General features: G+C 31.8%; 1 protein-coding gene across 1 annotated transcript in view; it reads left to right on the top strand.

The window, feature by feature from the left end:
- nAChRalpha6 (nicotinic acetylcholine receptor alpha6) overlaps positions 1–19,432 on the top strand; it is a 94,367-nt gene that overhangs the window by 53,453 nt on the left and 21,482 nt on the right. The window contains exons 3-6 of the mRNA XM_077439883.1: positions 1,424–1,533; positions 8,046–8,226; positions 15,044–15,119; positions 17,038–17,232. Of these exons, the coding sequence (XP_077296009.1) occupies positions 1,523–1,533; positions 8,046–8,226; positions 15,044–15,119; positions 17,038–17,232 (463 nt within the window). The 5' untranslated portion in view covers positions 1,424–1,522. The remainder of the gene's footprint in view (positions 1–1,423; positions 1,534–8,045; positions 8,227–15,043; positions 15,120–17,037; positions 17,233–19,432) is intronic.

Genomic DNA, 19,432 nt, shown 5'->3' with positions numbered 1-19,432 from the left:
CAGCTTCTTTGGGAAAAAGGCACATATACACACAAACACACACTCATACACAAAGCAAGCTTTGTGTGAGAGTGTTCCAACCACCTATCCGCCTACTTGTTTGTGTCTCCTTTTGGCTATAAACTTTTCATTTCTCGGTGTTAAAATTTGGCGTCTCTCTCTCTTATTGTCGAAACTCTTTTACTGCTCCTGCTAACACCTCTTAACCAACCCGACCTCCAAATTTAACCACCCAGCCCGTCGACGTGACCTGTATTTTATCCTAAACGACATTATTTCCTACGAGACGTAAACGTTACTGCAGTTTTGACAATACTTGTTAGTCGAAAACCCACATTTGCGTAGCCGTTTCGCTTCTCGTACGTGTTTTATCTATTATTTGATTTTTATTTATCGAAAATTATATTTAATGCATGTACTTTTTGCACGTTGATATGAGCATGTCGCTTTGTGTGTTTAATATATACCTTTGTTTGTGTGTATTTATTTTTCAGTTTTTTAATTCAAAATATATACGCTCTGAAGTACACTTAAATGGAAAAAAAGACATACACTTCAAATTCCTACATGTAATATATTCAATTTATATAAAATTGGGAAACAAAAAACGGGCATAATTTGACATGTACCTATTTATTTATTATTGTTTTTGTAAATAATTGTGTTTCTTCTTAATCCAAACATACACACAAATGCTAAATTTGCTTGCAAGCTAAACAGTAGATGAATAGCGTTCACTCCCAAGAAAAAAAGGAAAGATTTATTTTGTCTATTCTGGAAAACAATTTTGATTTCAAAAGCACATAAAATTCACACATACTTTTCACGCAAACACACACGAATGCCTAAACTTTCAAATACACTATACTCGTTATATTATATTCATATTTTGTTTGCAACTTGTACTTTTCAAATATAATATGAATTTTCTTAAAAATATCAGTACAAGATGCATACAACATTCCTCTTATATACTACATTCAAATAATTAATATATTATATATGAAATTGCTTTGTTGCACACAAATTATACACGATATCTCACGAGATGCGTTAATGACATTCATCAACAACAAAAACTGCTGCTTTATTAAATATATTTTATATTATAATATATAAAACAAACTGACACTCAGCACCGTTTAATTTTGGAGCTTATGTGTTAGATATCAATATTCATATCATTGTACAATTGAACAGATATTTTTAGTACATATTTATAAATTCCCCCCTGTGTGATTTATTTTTAATATTTAAATAAGAGAGGGAAATGTGTGCTTGTTTGTTGGTAGTCGGTGTCATTAGCGCTTCCTTATTTGTGAGTAGCATTTCCGGTGTTTTAGAATATTTTATTTTAAAATATATTTATTATAATTGTATTTTTGTTGATTTTGGCCGTTTTTACATACGATTCATGCTTCAGGAGTGGAATGACTACAACCTGAGGTGGAACGACTCTGAATACGGTGGAGTCAAGGACCTAAGGATCACGCCGAACAAACTGTGGAAGCCAGATGTCCTCATGTACAATAGGTACGAATTATACATACCTATAAATACAATTTAGAGTGTATTCCCTCGGCCCATTTATTAACTTCGTTGTTGGTTGGTCTTGTATGCAAGAAAAATATGAAAAAATATCACAAAAAACTCACATAATAGAAACAGAGTTGAAAGCTCATAGCTATTGTAAGCTGTTTTCGTTTTCTATTTTCATAATGCGAACTCCTACGTTTACTTGTTCATTCGAAGGACTTAAATCTCGCTCAATATGAATGGCTTCGCTGAAAATTTTCATAAAAGGAAATTTGTAAAATACTTCGAATTGAAAGCACCCCATTTGCAATGAAAGAATTTTTAATTCATATCTTGAATTATATATTTTTATATTCACTTTAAAAGCAAATAATCGTTAAAAGGATTCAATCCTAAATTTACAGTTCCTTATATAATGTAAATTAGAAGATACAAATTCTGATCGAATTCGTCGTTCTTAATTTGTTTTACGTTCTAAATTAAAATACTATTGTTAAAAATTGATGTTTAATATTACATATGTATTATTATAAACTTACTTTCAATTACAACACAAAAATTCAATCTAAGGAAAGGATTACATTATATGATAGATAAAGACGATTATAATTGCTTAAAAGGAAAACTAATAAATCCAAAAATGATTTAAATTGTCAATAACTGTTCCCATTATAATAAAATTCGATCAAATGATATTGGTATTGATTATCATTTACGCATCATCTCACACATACGCGCGTACAAATTTCGAACAAATAAACTTTCCACTTACAATCCACTTGAATTATTTCCGAATTCGTGAGACAAGTTATTCTGAAACCTGCGGAGAAACACTTCGGCAAAAGTTTTTTTTTCTGCCACCACCCAAGAAAAATATACGAGGTAAAGAAAAAAAAACGAGACGAAAAAGAAAAACCTTTTTATGTGTGCCGGACTGTAAATCAAATTTCTCACGGCGACTCTCTCTCTCCAGCGGGCAAGTTACATTGAAACGGTGATAACTTTCGTTTTGTTCAATATTTTTCGGTTTACCGTTTGATATACAATTTACATCGAAACACTTTCAGTTACGCGATATACATATATTCACCCCGATGCATAAAGATTAATCTCAGTTGTACCCTACGAAACTGTATACATCCATTTAAAATAAAATGCTTATTATCCATTGTCTTATGTAATTCGTCAGCATAAGGTGGTTTCGTGCAGATGTGGCGTAGATGACGGATGGCCCAAGTTTTTCATTTTAAACGAGCGATTTAATAAGATAAAGATTACGGAGATAAAACGAGAGAGAGAGAAAGCTGAATATGACATCATACACACAGTCTGCGAAATTATATTTTGCGCACAGAGTTATTTAATCATTTGAAGTGCGCGAAATTTCCATTTATTCAAATTTAATCAAGGCTAAGGGAAAAAGAGATTTTAACGCGACGAAGAGCACGTACTTGCATTACATTTCCCGATCTGCTACTTTGAATTTCGACATCTCTACAGATATAAATAATTTATTTAGATATAATCACACATGTACATAAGTATGTATTTGTTTATTTATGACGCGAAAAGAATTTTCCCGCGACGAGGTTTAAGGTCCTTCAAAATAATCGAAGTTAACGAAATTGCTTGTGACTTGAGTTCACTTCAAAAGTTGCCTGCTTCGTTCATCATCATCCCTGACAGGCTTTTATCCATCGCTTCGTCTCTTTCGTATTGACATTGACATTAATGCATAAATAAACATGATTATTTGTGACGAATTTGAATTATTATCAGAGCGAAAGTCTCAGTATATCCTTCGAACGCTTGCTTGCATATATAACAACAAATATATACATACATATGTAAAATATTTCTAAATAATATTTAATCAAACAATGAATGACTTATGTTATATTATAAAGATATACACATATATAATACTTAAAATCAAACTACATATATTATTTAATATATAACATTACATTAAGGTAAGTGCTTCATTTCAAATTACGAAAGACTCTGAAATCTACGTATGAAATTGTTTTACCCGTTCACAATTGACATATTGAGTCCTCTATTCAAAGCAGTTCGGAAGTAAAAGGGTAGAGGGTGGTTTTTACCACCAATGCTTACTACCAGATAGTTCCTCTTCTGTCGTACAGATGATCCTGGCAACTTGAACTCGGCTACTTAAAAGTTTGCCAATCTCGCTCGGGCAAAGCGTTTGTATTACTCGGTGAGTAAACAACCCGTATAAATAACCGAGACGGGCTAATTTTGCAAGCATTCAGTAGTTGCGTTTAAACCCATCTATTCTATATACTTAATAGTGTGATGAATCACTTCTAGGCAACAATGAGATTTTTTCTTAGTACGTCTGTAATAATTGTGATTTACGTAAGTGGAACCGCTTTGCCGTATCTTTTTGTCGGAGAAAAGTAAGAAAACCAATGGGTCATAACCACAAATCAATGAGGCGTGCTCCTTTAATTGGATGAAATATATCAATTTTCTTCAGACCAACTTCGACAATAATACGCCGAGACATTACATTATACCTTGCATATATAATACTATGTGTATGTGTGTATTAATTTTGATGTGTATGAATTTACAGGAAGCTGCCATGCTGTATATTTTTTTCGCAGTTTATTTTTAACGTGTATTTTTTACAGAATTTTGCAGTTTCGTACGTGAAAATAGTAAATATGTAGTGTGTAGTGTGTATGGAATGAAAAATTCTTTGATTTATATATTCAAAAACAAGGCAAATCAACATCTGAAAAAATCACAGTAGAAATCATGAATCATTTGCTCATCTCACGCGTAAAAAACTATATTTATCATTTAAAATTTTTAATTTTAAACAGCTTCTAATCCTATCTGCTTACATAGTAATTACGTAGTTGTATAATATTATTATTATAATATAATTATGTATACACATGAAATTATACCTTTAATATGTACCTAACTAAATTTAAATGATTTTCTTTTCTTATATAAATATTTATTTATACCCGATACGACTCTGCAATACGAAACTATCCTAAAACGAAACTAACATAAGGCAAAGTGAGATATTATTTTTTAATCAATATTTTTTCTTAGTGAAAATTTTGGTGAAAGAAGAATGTAATTTTTAAAGCTACATATATACATAGATATACATACATAATTGAAAATGGATTCAATACTTTGAAGAAGTATATTATTTAAAATATTTAAAGTTAATCGTAACAAGATATTGAGCTTACGTTCTTGTTCTACTCAGATTGGAAAATAAAAGCATTTTATTTTTTGTTGGAATGCGCTAGAACCCAGAATAAATTTAAAATCAGCATTTGTCTCATGTTAAACAAAACATCGGATATTTCTTATTGGCAGAGCCGTAAACCAGAGTGGATGTGGACCTCCAAAACCTATTTTAAACTATAGGGTCTAAATAGTATCCATTTGGTGGTCGTATTTAAGACTTCGAGCCGTTGTTGTGGATCACTCCACCCTGCGGGGGTCGAGCTAGCTTGGGGGCCATTGGACAACGAAACGTTAAAGTTGCCTCTCTCATTTAAATGCAAAAATGAACCGTAGACTACAACCACCATCTTCATAGTAAAATACCCATGTAGAGGGGGTGGGGTTTCATTTTTACTGTCGACTTCCAAAAGGGGTTAGTTACCATCGTTAAGCAGCGAGTTCCGAAGCAAGCATCTCTCACAAACAAAGCTCATTTGTCTTGAAGAACCAGGGAAGGGTTTGGGGTTTTAGATAGGGGTGAGGTTTGTCGATTGGGCCACACCTGTCACCGGACAATCCCTGACCCGGTCAGTTAATGGGGTTTCCGATATCTCCTAATTGTGGAAGCTATCTACAAATGTCCCAAAAAACTTCGAAAAGCCTTCCACAGTATTTATCAGCTATGTCTTATATAATATAACGTATATAACTTGATTGAGCTTGAGTAATTTCGTATGTGGCGGTTGTATTCATGTTAGTACCGGTGACAAATATTGCACGAGTGCATTTAATTAATCTCGCGAATCACCTGTCTCTCTGTTTGAACAGTTTTCGGTGCAGTGTTTCTCAAACAGTGTAATTTTCAAATGTTTATTCGCATTCAACGGTAGCTCAAATGCCATCGATTGCATTTGCAATAGTTTTGACAAAAGTCCAAAAATATTTAGTTGTTCAAAAAATACCTAACTCTTATATTACGCTATTTCATATGTATGTATATTTGTATTACATGTGTATGTATATTCGTATGTATGTACATATGAATCCATGCAAGTTTTCATTTCAATACATTAATTTTTGATATTGTGATTCTAATTCAAAGAAAATTGTTATAATTATTATTTTTTTGTGTTCATATCTATTATGAATAAGGTATTATCTTCTTATTAATATTAATACTTATATATAAAATTAAAAAAGCGTAAATATTGTATTATAATTTATTAATATATGTACATACATTAATTTCTAACATTCTTGAAAGGACAGATTGCTCCGAGGCGACAAATATGGTCATACTTTTACTATATAATAAACCATATCTTATACATATGTATGTACATAATATGGTGTATTTTTAATCGCTAATTAATATTAAAATAATTAATGATTTCATTGAACCATTTAGTCATTCAATATTATTACTGCAATTTATTTGAGATTTAAACAAAAATTTAATTTTTAAAATATATATTGAATTTTAAATTTATATGTGTACATATGTATATATGTACATACCTAAATACATATAACTTCAATATACATATAATAGAATGTTTCATTCAAAACAAAAAAAAAATATTTAAACGGTGAAATTAATTTTACTTTGAGCGATGGAATTACTTTCCGATCATTTTCCGCACAATTTCCACGCGCAATTTTCCGGCTTTTTTATTTTCCTATCATTATTTTAGACTGTTCTGAACACGAACGCGTTCTCATTATATCGCTATAAATATAAAACAAAACAGCTCGTTTGTTTTCCATACAAGAAATTGTGCGGTCGTTTGTATTTTACCAGACCGGGGGTGAGGAAGGGAACGGAAAAAACCACATAGAATGATGATGTCCATTCATAAATTCATGAATAGATGGGGAAAATGATGGTATATGGGAGGGAGATTGTAACATCACATTCAGGTCTCCCCTACGTCTCGGTTTCTAGCCTATTATGCGGCTGTATCAATCATCACGTATGCAATATTTTAAAGCCTGTCTGTCTGGAGCTTTCACACACCCCCTCTCTTTTTCAATGTTGGATTTTTTTAGCCACCCTGTTGATTGGGCGGGTTTACCCTTCTCTCCCCATAACTTATTGACACGAGCGACTCGGCCAAGGGTCTTTGAATCATTTATTTAGATGCGATAAGCCCGCAGCAAAGCTGTTAGGCGGTGGCTGCAGCACGTTTTACCCCAGATTCAGATAAATATCTTCGATTAATACTAGTCGGGAAATTGCAACGAAGCGTCCGATCAACATTTTTAATTTAAAATGAGAGAGGCAATAGAGTACAGATGACCCTCAACTGAGCAAGACAATATTAATGTATTTAACCATGTCCCTGAAGAACCGCACTGATTACCAGCAAGCACTTTTTAAACACGAATCAAATAAAAAGAAAAATTTAATAAGATGAATTTAAAGCATTATGTTGTTTCTTTCCGATTATTTGCTTTATTTGGTTTTATGCTATGAAATTTATTTTTAATTTTAATAATGTAAACATTTTTATGTAAATATATTCAATAAAGTCACCAGTGTGATTAAAATATTTTAAAAACCTCCTAGACTATTTGAGCACATAGATTTTATGATTTTGCACTATAGTTAAATTCTAAAAATGAAGTAAATTTTCAATTTTATACATCGTTTCAGTCTAAAGAATTGTACTTAATAAAAAAACGTGAAACCGGTTTGTCTAAGAGTTTGTAGAAAAAATGTTAAAAAAAACTTCATAATTATGTCTTATGTAATTCTATCAGAGAAATTTCTATGTGAACTAATTCATAACTTTCAGATTAAAACAATTTTTTAAATATTTTTATCACACTTTCTGGTAAATTAAGACTTTGAGCATTCGCGTAAGAACAAAAAAAGGAGCAACATAAAAGTTTTAACTTCATCTTCACCAGTCTTAAAATATCATATTAAATATTTCATTCTAAATAAATTAAAAAAATTAACTCTCTCATAAAGCGAATTAAAAAATATATATATATATATACATATATCTTTTGAATATACGATACATACATATATAGACCTTAAGTCGAGCAGCTGTCGGGATACAATATATAATTCATACGTTACATAAAGCCGAGAGGAATTTCCTTGCAAAAATTTTTTATTCCACTTTGTATGATAAATTATGCATTTATTTATACATACATACATACTATAACCTATGTATACAATTTAAGTATAATTTATACGACAATCTGAAATGAAAGACAAACAGATATGAACTCGTTTGAATAACAAAGATTTGTGTTGGTGGCGCGTACAGTGCAGACGAAGGTTTCGACGGGACTTACCACACAAACGTTGTGGTCAAACACAACGGCAGTTGCTTGTACGTTCCTCCTGGTATCTTCAAGAGCACATGCAAGATAGACATCACTTGGTTCCCCTTTGACGATCAACACTGTGACATGAAGTTCGGTAGCTGGACCTATGACGGCAATCAGGTACATACATACTTACAAATACACGAAAAAAAAATCTACACCTAAATACTCCACAGACCGATCCATCGATCATATTATATGTATGTATATATATATGTGTATATCCAAAATATACACACATACATCTGGAAGATCACGTTTCGTACGTAAATATAATACATTGTATATATTCGATGGATTTTCTCCGCGCTTTTGGTAATAAATAATAAATTCATATCGACTCTCTTAAACACACACTTACCATCCATTCGCTTTTCACACTTTTTCATTTTATTTTTATATTATACAATCGCGATATTTTTATTTATTTATTTATTTACTATCCAATACGATAGTTTTCGGTTGAGTGGCTTAGTATATATATATTTTTTTCTATATACACTTGTGTATGATACAATAGATATTTTTAATTTAAAAAATTGGCAGGCGCACAAAACGCTCCCGTTTCGAAGCGTGACCCCTAATTGATAATCTATGTTCAGTATTTTATATATTTTTTTAGCGAAATCACTTTGACAAGATCTTATGCATAAATGGGCACACTTTGTTGGAAAAAGCGAGAATGTTTTGAACATTGATTTGGCAATAAATTTTCAAACAATTCTATGATCATTTAAAAATTATTGATTAAAATCATATCTTATTGTATCTAAATCTATTTATAACACGATTCTATCTATAAATAAGAAAAATTGTAAGCTAAAATCAAATATTATATTTATGAAATGACCTTAATGAACAAGTTTCGTCCGAAGCAAATTGTTAAATCAAAGTTTTAAACCTCTTAAATATGTAATAAGGCGTGTGCCAGTGAGTGCTTTCATTGCCTTTAATTATAAAATTATACTTAAATAACAAGTTTCAAAAAACTTTGCTAATTTAAACCAATTAATTTACAATTAGTTTGTGTAAGCGCAAAAGAGAGCTTTTTAGATTAATCGATGTCTGGGTGTGTAGTTGGCTTATTATCGTATATTTTTTGTGTATTTATTATACGCGTTGTGCTTACATATATTTCATTATATGAAATCGGAGCTTTTATTATTCAAACGTCCGCTTTGATATTGAAAAATAAATTTTTGCGTAACTCTACTTTGACATTTTTTCCAGTCGACGTCTGGGATAACTTTGGTGTGATAGATTAAAATCGGTCTAGATGTAGGGCTGGAGATTTTGCGCTTTTACGAATAGGAAAACACTATCACGTTTTTGTCGTCTCTCTTGCGACATATTACACACGTGAGCGCTGAAAATTTGCATTAAAAGTTCAGCGCTTTTCCGGAGAGATTCCAATATGGGCGCCGGAACGAACGAACTTTTCTTCGACAAAAGGAAAAGTTTTCTTTTAAACATATTTCCTCTACAACGAATAGCCTTTAACGTCTTCAGCGAAACTATTATCGATGCGAAAACACGCTGGAGATTCATGTTATGTAGTCGTGAACTTTTCTAATGTAACTCTGATCTATTTTACGTAACGCGTTTACCATAAAAATAAGATTTCCTATAACGCCCAAGCACATACGTAATATGAATGATTAAAACTAAACTTAACACACCTAGTTATGATGTATCATAGCTAGGTGTGTTTAAATGTATCCGTGTAGCTTTTAAAGATATGATTTTACAAATTATTATTTCGCATACATTACATTTATACACAACTTTACTTTTTCTTTTCCCAATTATGAGTGAAGATAATGAATAGGTGACACAAGTATTCAATGCAAGGGAACCATGTGATAATTCGATTTCATCATTTAACGATGAATTGAATTTCTATGTACTATTTTGCATGGGGCGGAAGTGATAACGTCCCATTTATCATAAATAACAATGTCGTAAAAAAAAGTAATAAAGAAAGGACATTGTTATATCATCCTTATATTTTATGTGATAAATTTTTTGTAAAACATAGGTATTCTCCATACTAAGTGTGTCATGCGAAAACTCATGTGTAAAATGAATGCAATATAAAGTGTTGCATTCATTTATTTGAAGCATGTTTTATATTCCATATAATTTTAAGTGCATAAGCGTAGTGATAGTGTATTTAGTGCTTTTTTTATTTCCATTTAATGGTAAGTACTATGTATTATATTTTATATACCTACGTATATATATGTTGTGTGTGTGTCGACTTGTGAATGTTTTCGATTATGTTATGAAAAGATTGGATGCTACTGCGTTTTTTCGATCTTATCGATATGACAGTTTATATATTATTTTGACGGTAATTTGAATGTGTGTTGTGACGCTTCTGAACCGGAAATTAGCTGGTGGAACTGACGGGTCAGACCGTATTTTATGAGATCTCAAACCGTTATCATTTCATGTCAATCATTTAATATGTATTTACTGGTAAAAAGAGGAGTCTCTTTCTCTCTCTTTCTCCCTTTCTAAATTGAGTCTTTAAGAACGGTGATTTAAAGACTCAATTATGAAGAAAATATTATTCTTTATCTATGAAAGTCTATTCTCTACAAATTTTCTGTAATATCTGAAGATCTAAACAGTCAATCTTACAACGAGAAACTTTCGTGAGTAACCAGTATACATTTCTCTGATTAAAAAGTAAAAGTGCTGAGACAATAGAATGTAAGCTAGCTTTTTTTGTTGTTAGATTATATCTGTCGAATAACTTTTAATAGAAAATTGTATGTAGATTGACGCTATTGAAGTACAGTATGTAAGAAAATTTTGTTTTGAAACTAAATTAGACACAATTTTTAATAATTATTTAATGCATTTCACAAGAGAAATTTATTTATATTTTATAGAATTTTGTTTTAAAAATGGACACAATATATTTATAATTAATTTTTAAGTCCCTTTGCAAGCTGATTCAATTCAATTCAATTCAAATCATTTTCCTGATATATGTATGTATATCCATTTTATAATATAAATATATTTAGAAATAATTTGCAGCACTTTAAATAACACAATTAAACATTTCATAGTTGAATTTTTTTATTGTTTTTAAAATAATCCAAAAATTTTAACGAGGGTTTTTTAATATATTAGAAAATTACATTATGAATATGGAAAAATAATATAAGTATTCAAATAATTGCTGAGGAACTATCCTAACCACAGTAAAAAATTATATATTTAAAAAAATATATATTATATTAGATCTATTTTCTTGTCCTCTCTGTAGTCTGAAGTGCGTAAAAAACGCTCAGTTGATTTGTGTACGAGATTTGATCTGAGATACGCGATAATCCAAGCGTTCTATTCGCTGTACGCGCGTACTCGCATAGCTTAGCGGGAAAATTCCTCTTCAGCATTTTCTCGTTTATTAGATTATCCTTCTTATATCTCTGAGCGGAACATGAGACTCTGGAGCAAACAGGAAGCTGAGAATCACCCACTATTTCCAAAGCCCTCGCAACCGTATCGCCAACGATCCATATCATTCAATTTTCCTTTACCCACCTCCCATTCCATGGTGCTCTGTCGCGGATAAACAGATTTATGTTTATCTGCCGGTGAATATAGTCATAACCCAAAAAGCATTGTCGAACTGAGAATCTCACGTTTCGGTGTATACACGTATTTTCCAGTTAGAAAAACTAATAGAGAAGTTAACTTAATTAGGCTCGACGTTGTGGAACAACGTGGTTGGAGCGAGCAGTTAAGAACAGGAAAAACTTTAACTGTTGAAATGGTCATGTTTGTTTTGGAGTGTGCACTTGCAGAGATAACATTGCGCTAACAGTTGTACTAGTCACTTTAATGAACAGTTACAGGACAATTGTGCGAAATTAATGTATGGATATACATACAATACTAGTTTATCAAAATCATTTTTTTTATAAAATTATTATTACGTTTTTTGCGCAGAGAAAATTTTTTCGCCGTAAAGGAAGTTAAAGACAATTTTCATTATTTTTTAAAAATTTTATGTAAAAAATCTTTGTAGTAATATTTCAATAATTTAAATTTCAAAATTTTCCTTAATAACCCTATTGATAGAAACAATATTAATGTTCTGAAATTTTTAATTATAAGCACATCATTTTTAATTTCAAAAACCTACATTTAAATTATAATAAATATCTAAAGACAAAAAAATATACTTTAATATAATTGTACTGTCGAACAATTGGTCTTTCCAATTGTCTGTGGACAATTTTCCGGCCACATCATGAATACAGTCTTGCCGTCTTTGTTACCCTTTCCGAGATAAATATGTGTGGCTTGTCCTTTTTTTTTGTTGGCTTCTGGGCAAATAATGGTGTTACGTCTGGGGTGAAATTTTGAAAAATGACTCCCTCGGAAAATAGTTGGCGCAGTCGAAAATGCTAGTCCTCGGCGGTTTTCGAGCGATTTATCACGCTTTTCGGTGTTTGGAAGAAAACAATAAATCTATTAGTGGCTGCATTAGTCTATCGACAATGCCCTTTCTCAACAATAATCCCGCGGGGCCACACAAATCATCCTCGTCGATGAATCACTGCCATACTTCATATGTATGTATGATATGTATACCGTCTAAGCCCACATAATAGACGAAAAAAAGCTTAATCGTAAGTTCTATTTTCTGTGTGGAGCTTTTTCAATGTCTGAAAATCCAAATTCAATATTTTTTACGTTGTTGTTTTGAACATGAAATAAATACCATTGAATTCATTCGAAGAAAGCCTTTTCGAATGATCAAATTTATCAAGTTTTGGATTATATTACTGAATAAATGTTGATAGAGAATTGGGTTCCTCCCACCAGCAGGATCGAAAAATGAAGTATTGATATTTCGATCTGGAAAAAATAAAACATTTTATTTATTTCGGCAATTTTAAGAAATATATTATACATATTTATATGCATAATGTGTATATCTTGATTATATAAAAATCTTCGAAACCCGAGATTATGAAATAACATTTAAATAAGTCGTCTCAAACAATGCAAAAGAGATGCTAGAAATAAAATTAAAGCAGGAAAAACAATTTCCTTTCGGAGAACATTTTAATATTTTTTGCCGTACATGTATTATTTCGTTAAAAATAATAATTAGTTATTTTATAATTTTTATATAAATTATCTAATTAATTTTTACGTGCTGAATATAATTTCAATATTAAATAGGAAAATACTGGAATACTAAAGTCAATATCAGTTTTATTTTACTTAATCGAACAGTCGTTTCGATGAAGTGTCTCATTATTTACCTCAATATCGGAAAGTCGCAAGCCAAGATTCCTTTACTTCTCGATGCGTGGCGAGATATGTCTCAAATCTGCGGAAAATATGAAAATTCACGGCGGTGGAAAATGTGAGCCGGGGAAAATCTTCTCCCGAGGTCCGACAATTAGACGCGATCTAAACGAGCGAGCAATTAAACTGCGATGCTCCTTGTGAGGGTTGACCGTATTTTTCGTTAATGACTTTTGCGGCTACGGGTCGGGGTATTTTTTGCCCCCCCTCCCAAACCCTCGACTTTAATACGTGAAATTTAACCGAGGAAATTTTATCGGTCGAATAAATTCGCGCGACGAGCGAGCGTTTTCCGCCATAATAATTGCAATTGTGCTTTTTATTTACTCATTGTAGGCAGCTTTGAATTAGCACCGTTTGGACTCCTGGTTTTTTCACGGCTATTAAGTCATGGGATTAAACACGGAATGATGTTGAAATTATTATTATTATGTACCCGAGGTCTCGGCGTCGTTGGAAACAACCCCCTCTCGCGAAGCTTATAATAAATTCCATTAAAACCCTGGTCGCCAAGACCCCCGAAGTCTCTTGTTCAGGTAAGGACGAAGCTGGGCCCTCCGTGCATAAGTGTCATGGACTGACACGTTCAAAATTTACCCTCCTTACAGAATATTAATGGTGATAAAATGCATGGCTGAGGCCAAATTGCCGCCGTTGCTCCCACAGGACTTGCTCCTTGAATAATAAAACTTCAGCTGAAAAGCTTTCTGTCAACTTTGGGGCCTTCCTATTACACTAGTGGAAAGCGACACACGCACATTCCGCTCGTATTTCTATTTTTCATAAACGTGTTACACGTACGTAGTAAACGTCAACTTAGCCTTTGGGAAAAATCTAAAATTCTCTCAGAGCTTTTGCGGTCATCCTTGTAAGTTAGAATGCAACTTTCGAATGGTCGCTTTGGAACTTTGCAGTAAAAGCGACTTTATTTTCTTACAAAAAATGCAATGCTATAAATGCGGATCGAATCGTACGATCGGTGCTTTTATCAATAGAGTTTCATCACTTAAAAGGTTTCCATTCCTTTTAATTAAATTAAATGTATACTTCTCTTTGAGTGTGATTGAATGGCGTATGATTTTGAGGGTATTAAATCCAATATAAGTAATATCTGTCGCTAAATTTGGTAAGTACCACTTTTGAATAGTATAATTAAATAATTTTATATTTTAAAATGCATGTTTTGCATGAACTCTAAACGCCTACTAATAAAAATATCACACGCTTTATTCATCAAAGAGTTTTCATATTGACACATATCTATTGTTATTAGAGAAATGTAATATGAGAATACCTACTGATTCAAAAAAAATTTCTTACCTGAACTTACACTAAAGATATTTCAATAATAATTCCTCGGATTATTATTGGTTTATGTGTATTGAAATATTCTCAGCATGTACCTTTCCATTTTTAAAGTTAATATTTTCCATTTTATTATATTATATTATATAATAACTGCCTCACCCGTAATTTAGTCAATACGCACACAGATAATTATCATTTCTAAGTAGGATGATTTTCTGTTTATTTTACTACATAAATTATGCTTATTTTACGTATGTTATGCATATTAATTGTGGGAATTGTGCAGCTGGATTTGGTGCTTAATTCAGAGGATGGCGGAGATCTGTCCGACTTCATCACTAACGGAGAATGGTATTTAATAGGTGGGGTATACATTTTTATTGTTAATTTTTATGTACAGATCAGAAAGTTTTTGTCGAAAATTTGTATCCGAATTTATTTCTATAGAAATCGGAGTAGGATTTGTCGTTTCGATTCCGGGAAAACTTCTTCTGGGGTTCGAGTTCTCGCGCTCGTCTTACAATGCCATTATCCGCGGTTAAATTGAACTGAGTTAGCTGGGAGCTATAACTTCTTTATCGCGTTGCTCTATGTGTATATGGAGGTGTGTGTAAAAATTTTAGCCTTTGTTGAAGAAAGAAACAAGTCGCCCCGGGGCGGCGAGTCCTGCACGTCTCTGCCAGCGCTTAACATTATTCTTGCGACTTCACAAGAAACGCCCTTTTGTCTCCTCCCTTGAGAATATAGATTCACACAAAGAAACACACACATACAACGTAGAAAGTGAATTAAAAAGAAGTGGATAAAATGCTGAGTTGAAGTTAAAAGATATATAGTACGCACTCGCCTGCTAGCCCAACGGTTTAATTTCGTTCAGTTAAAATGGATAACGGGATAAAGGGATAATGTCGATGTAAATTTTTAATTTTGCAAAAATCTTATATTACCTTAAAGCTTTTACACAATAACTAGTAATTAGAGTTTCGCTTTAATTAAAAAAATATAGCTGTTGAAATACATACATATGTATGTATGTGGCTTCAATACAAATATTGCTATTATAAATATTTTTATAATCAAACGATTATCCACTCATTATTTTATGTATGTACATAATTATTGAAAATGTATTAAAAACATCATGATATTTTTTTAAATTGCTTCTGAAGCTAAAATGAGTATGTATGTATATGTTAGAGTCGAAGTGCATTTTCAGTTAATATTATATTCCGACCGGCGTTTTAGTTCATTTATATTCGAATACAAATCAAGTACTAAATTATAACTCTACAAACGCTAATACACTTTTAAAAATTGGTGCCAATTTGACAGTACAGTTTTGACAGTTCTGATATTTTTAAGAATGCTTTAAAATTCCATGCTTTGTTAATCTTTCCTAGGTATTACAAACTGTAGTAATGAGTATCGTATTACGACGACTCTAAGAATGTGTTCAAAAATTGTTACTTTCCAGCTCAATTTACTAGCCGAGTGACGTTTTTACGAAAACCTAAACCTTTCCATCTAACCTGGTACCAACTTATAGTTGAAGTGTATTTACATTTGTAATATATTTTAAGCAATTGGAATGTAATTCGCGATATGAATTAATCTAAGTGGGTAAGACGGAATATTTTCCAACTGTGTAAAATATATTACAACTATAGATACACTTCAACTAAAACTGTATGAAATATATTCAAACTAGTCAAAATATACTACAACTAGAAAATGTACTTCTACTGTAACAAAAGAAACATGTATGTATACGTCAAAACGTTCTCATAATAAATGTATGTACATCAAATAAATGAAAATTTTAATATTTCATTAATAATACTCAAGTAAATTAAATATTTCATTTCAAGAATTTGAATTTAATATACATATAATAATATTATATATCTCCAACAAACTACAAGAAAGGCCTACGTTAATCTTGAAATACGATTTAATTTAATGCTTGTAAATGTTTGTAAATTCAAATCATTTCAAAATATATACCATGTCTATGCTACTTCGGGCTATATTACTTTCAAGGATGTGTAGTATAGAAAGATTTTCATACTTGTGAAAATTTACACATAACAACCACGTTGATGTATCGCCATTAGTTATGATGGATAATGCAGTTGACGGTTCCTAATTCATTTTGTATGTCAAAGTTCAACCGTGTCCCAGGTGTGCAAAATTAAGTTTCGCAAACATAAGATCCCACAGATAATAAACGTCTCTCTGACGTTCAAAGAGATTATGTCAATGTTTTCATTTTGTTTTTAGGAATGCCCGGAAAGAAGAATACCATAACATACGCGTGTTGTCCAGAACCCTACGTCGACGTGACGTTTACTATCCAGATCAGGAGAAGAACCCTCTACTATTTCTTCAACCTGATCGTGCCGTGTGTTCTCATATCTTCAATGGCACTCTTAGGTTTCACACTACCACCGGATTCCGGTGAAAAGTTAACCCTCGGTGAGTTAAATGCGCCAAAATCAAGCGCGGATTACGACTGAAAATATATATGTTTATTTACCTGTTCATAATTCCAGCACAGATTCTATAGCAGAACACATCCAACTCGTAGGAACTTATTTGTCCATATTTCAAAATATCCAATGTGTGTTGTGTGGAATTACAATTTTGGCAAGTTCAAAGCTGTTTTCAGTTATGGGTTGGTTTTTAGTTTGAGAAGTGATTTATATGGTGATTTTTGAACCGTGATATTGAAGTTTTATTGGCCGTGAAAGCTTCGGCGTGAATGTGTCGATCGATTTACGGCAATTTTTTCTTTTTAAATTTGAATAAATTGGATTCCGTTGTACGTTTGTTCGAACGTGGTTAGATTTTTCCGATTGGCGCCAATGTGATGGAAAAATTGTACGGATAGCGTGAAATCAAAGATAAAAGACTGCGAATTGGGTCAAAATTTGAATCATCAACTATCTTGATTAATATTATATTATTTTAGCACTTTTACATGCACATATTTTATGTTGATTATTAAATGAAATTTTATATGAAAAATTTAGAATCATTTAAATATTTGGTACACGATTTGGTTTAACAAAAAATAAGAATGACTATTCAATTTAGTTATTAGAAAATCATTATTTTTAAATGGAGATGTTTATTCTTATTTAAATAATAAATAAATAAGTTAGTATGTAATAAAATCTATGAAATACATATATTATATGTGTATTCAAAAAGTTATTCAAAAATTTGATTAGAATAACGAATTTGAAACTTGTCTATTACCTACCCATCTCGCATAATTGAATTTCGAAGGCCAAAAGCAAGCGAACAAAGAAAAAAAAAACACAATTTCGTTGAAGTTTCGCGCGAATGCTTACAAGTTTTCCCCGTAAATTTTCCGATTACGAAAAGTGAACTTGCTGAAATGGCGTGAACGAGGATGCGCGCTAGGATATTGGATTGGATGTTCGATGGCGCCCCCTGTACTTATCCACTACTTTTAAGATACGGGCGAATGAGTGGATTTGTTCCAGTTGTTTTAAAAGTTTTTTTGCAGGTGTCACCATACTGCTGTCACTCACAGTATTTCTCAATCTTGTGGCAGAAAAGATGCCCACAACGTCGGACGCTGTGCCGCTCATAGGTACCCAAAGTGGACACTAGCTAAATAGGGACACAATGGGAAAGTCCTCGTTACCGATCGCACCTCGTATATATAAACACCTAATGTTTGCATGCGTTGTTTGACAAGAGTTTATATATTATAATATTCAACTTAATTGTGAAACATTTGGATCCCTCTCAATTCTAAATGGAGGGGAAAATGATGCATCCTTTGTCGAGGGCGAGGACGTGCTCTTGTCAGTAGATTTATGGATGTTAATGAACATACACATATGTATGTATGTATGTATGTATGCATATGCACAGTGAGGGTTTTGGCTTTTAAATAGAAGGCGTGGTCTTTAATAATACCTCGTAACGATCGCCATGCCGTTTTACGTCTACTATAACTATTTGATATTCATTTATGCGCAGTTGCCAAACAAACTCAAACAAGCGACGATTTGCGGTCGTTGGAGTCTACCCTTTACCGATAGCTCAATATATGTATAATATCATGTTTAAATATACACATGTATATGTTACAGTGAAAGAATATTTCAAGTGATAATATATTTTCACTAGTTAAAATATATTTTCACCACTGAAAATATATATTTACTAATTCAAGCAGTGAAAATATATTAAATAATGAATTTACAACGTTTAACTCTATAAATTTAGCCCTAACAACTCAATCTTAAATGAATAGGGCCAACCTTTACTTAACCTAACCTATCCTTAAATAATACCAACCCTAACAATCTAATCTTAAATGAATAAAACCAATCCTGAAAATGTAACTGGTTATGATTTCACTGAAACGTCAGTGAAAATATATTTTCACTTGAAATATAATTTCACTGTGACATATGTATAAGTTGGGAATGTCTTATTTAAAAATACTTTTGATTGTAACAACTTATCTTCATAGAAACAAATAAGAAACTTGCTCTAAAGAGAAAATTATTTAAGGACAATCACCATGCTTTTAAATTGTTTTGTATTTTATTTATTATTAAAAATTCTTCATTGAGTACTTGAATTATTCAGAAGGAAGTAATTTAATTCTAAAAGTATTTTAAATTAATGA

Source organism: Arctopsyche grandis, chromosome 10 (assembly GCF_051622035.1).
Source record: "Arctopsyche grandis isolate Sample6627 chromosome 10, ASM5162203v2, whole genome shotgun sequence".
Classification (NCBI taxonomy): Eukaryota; Metazoa; Arthropoda; class Insecta; order Trichoptera; family Hydropsychidae; genus Arctopsyche; species Arctopsyche grandis.
This window is presented reverse-complemented; position numbering and strand designations above follow the sequence as displayed.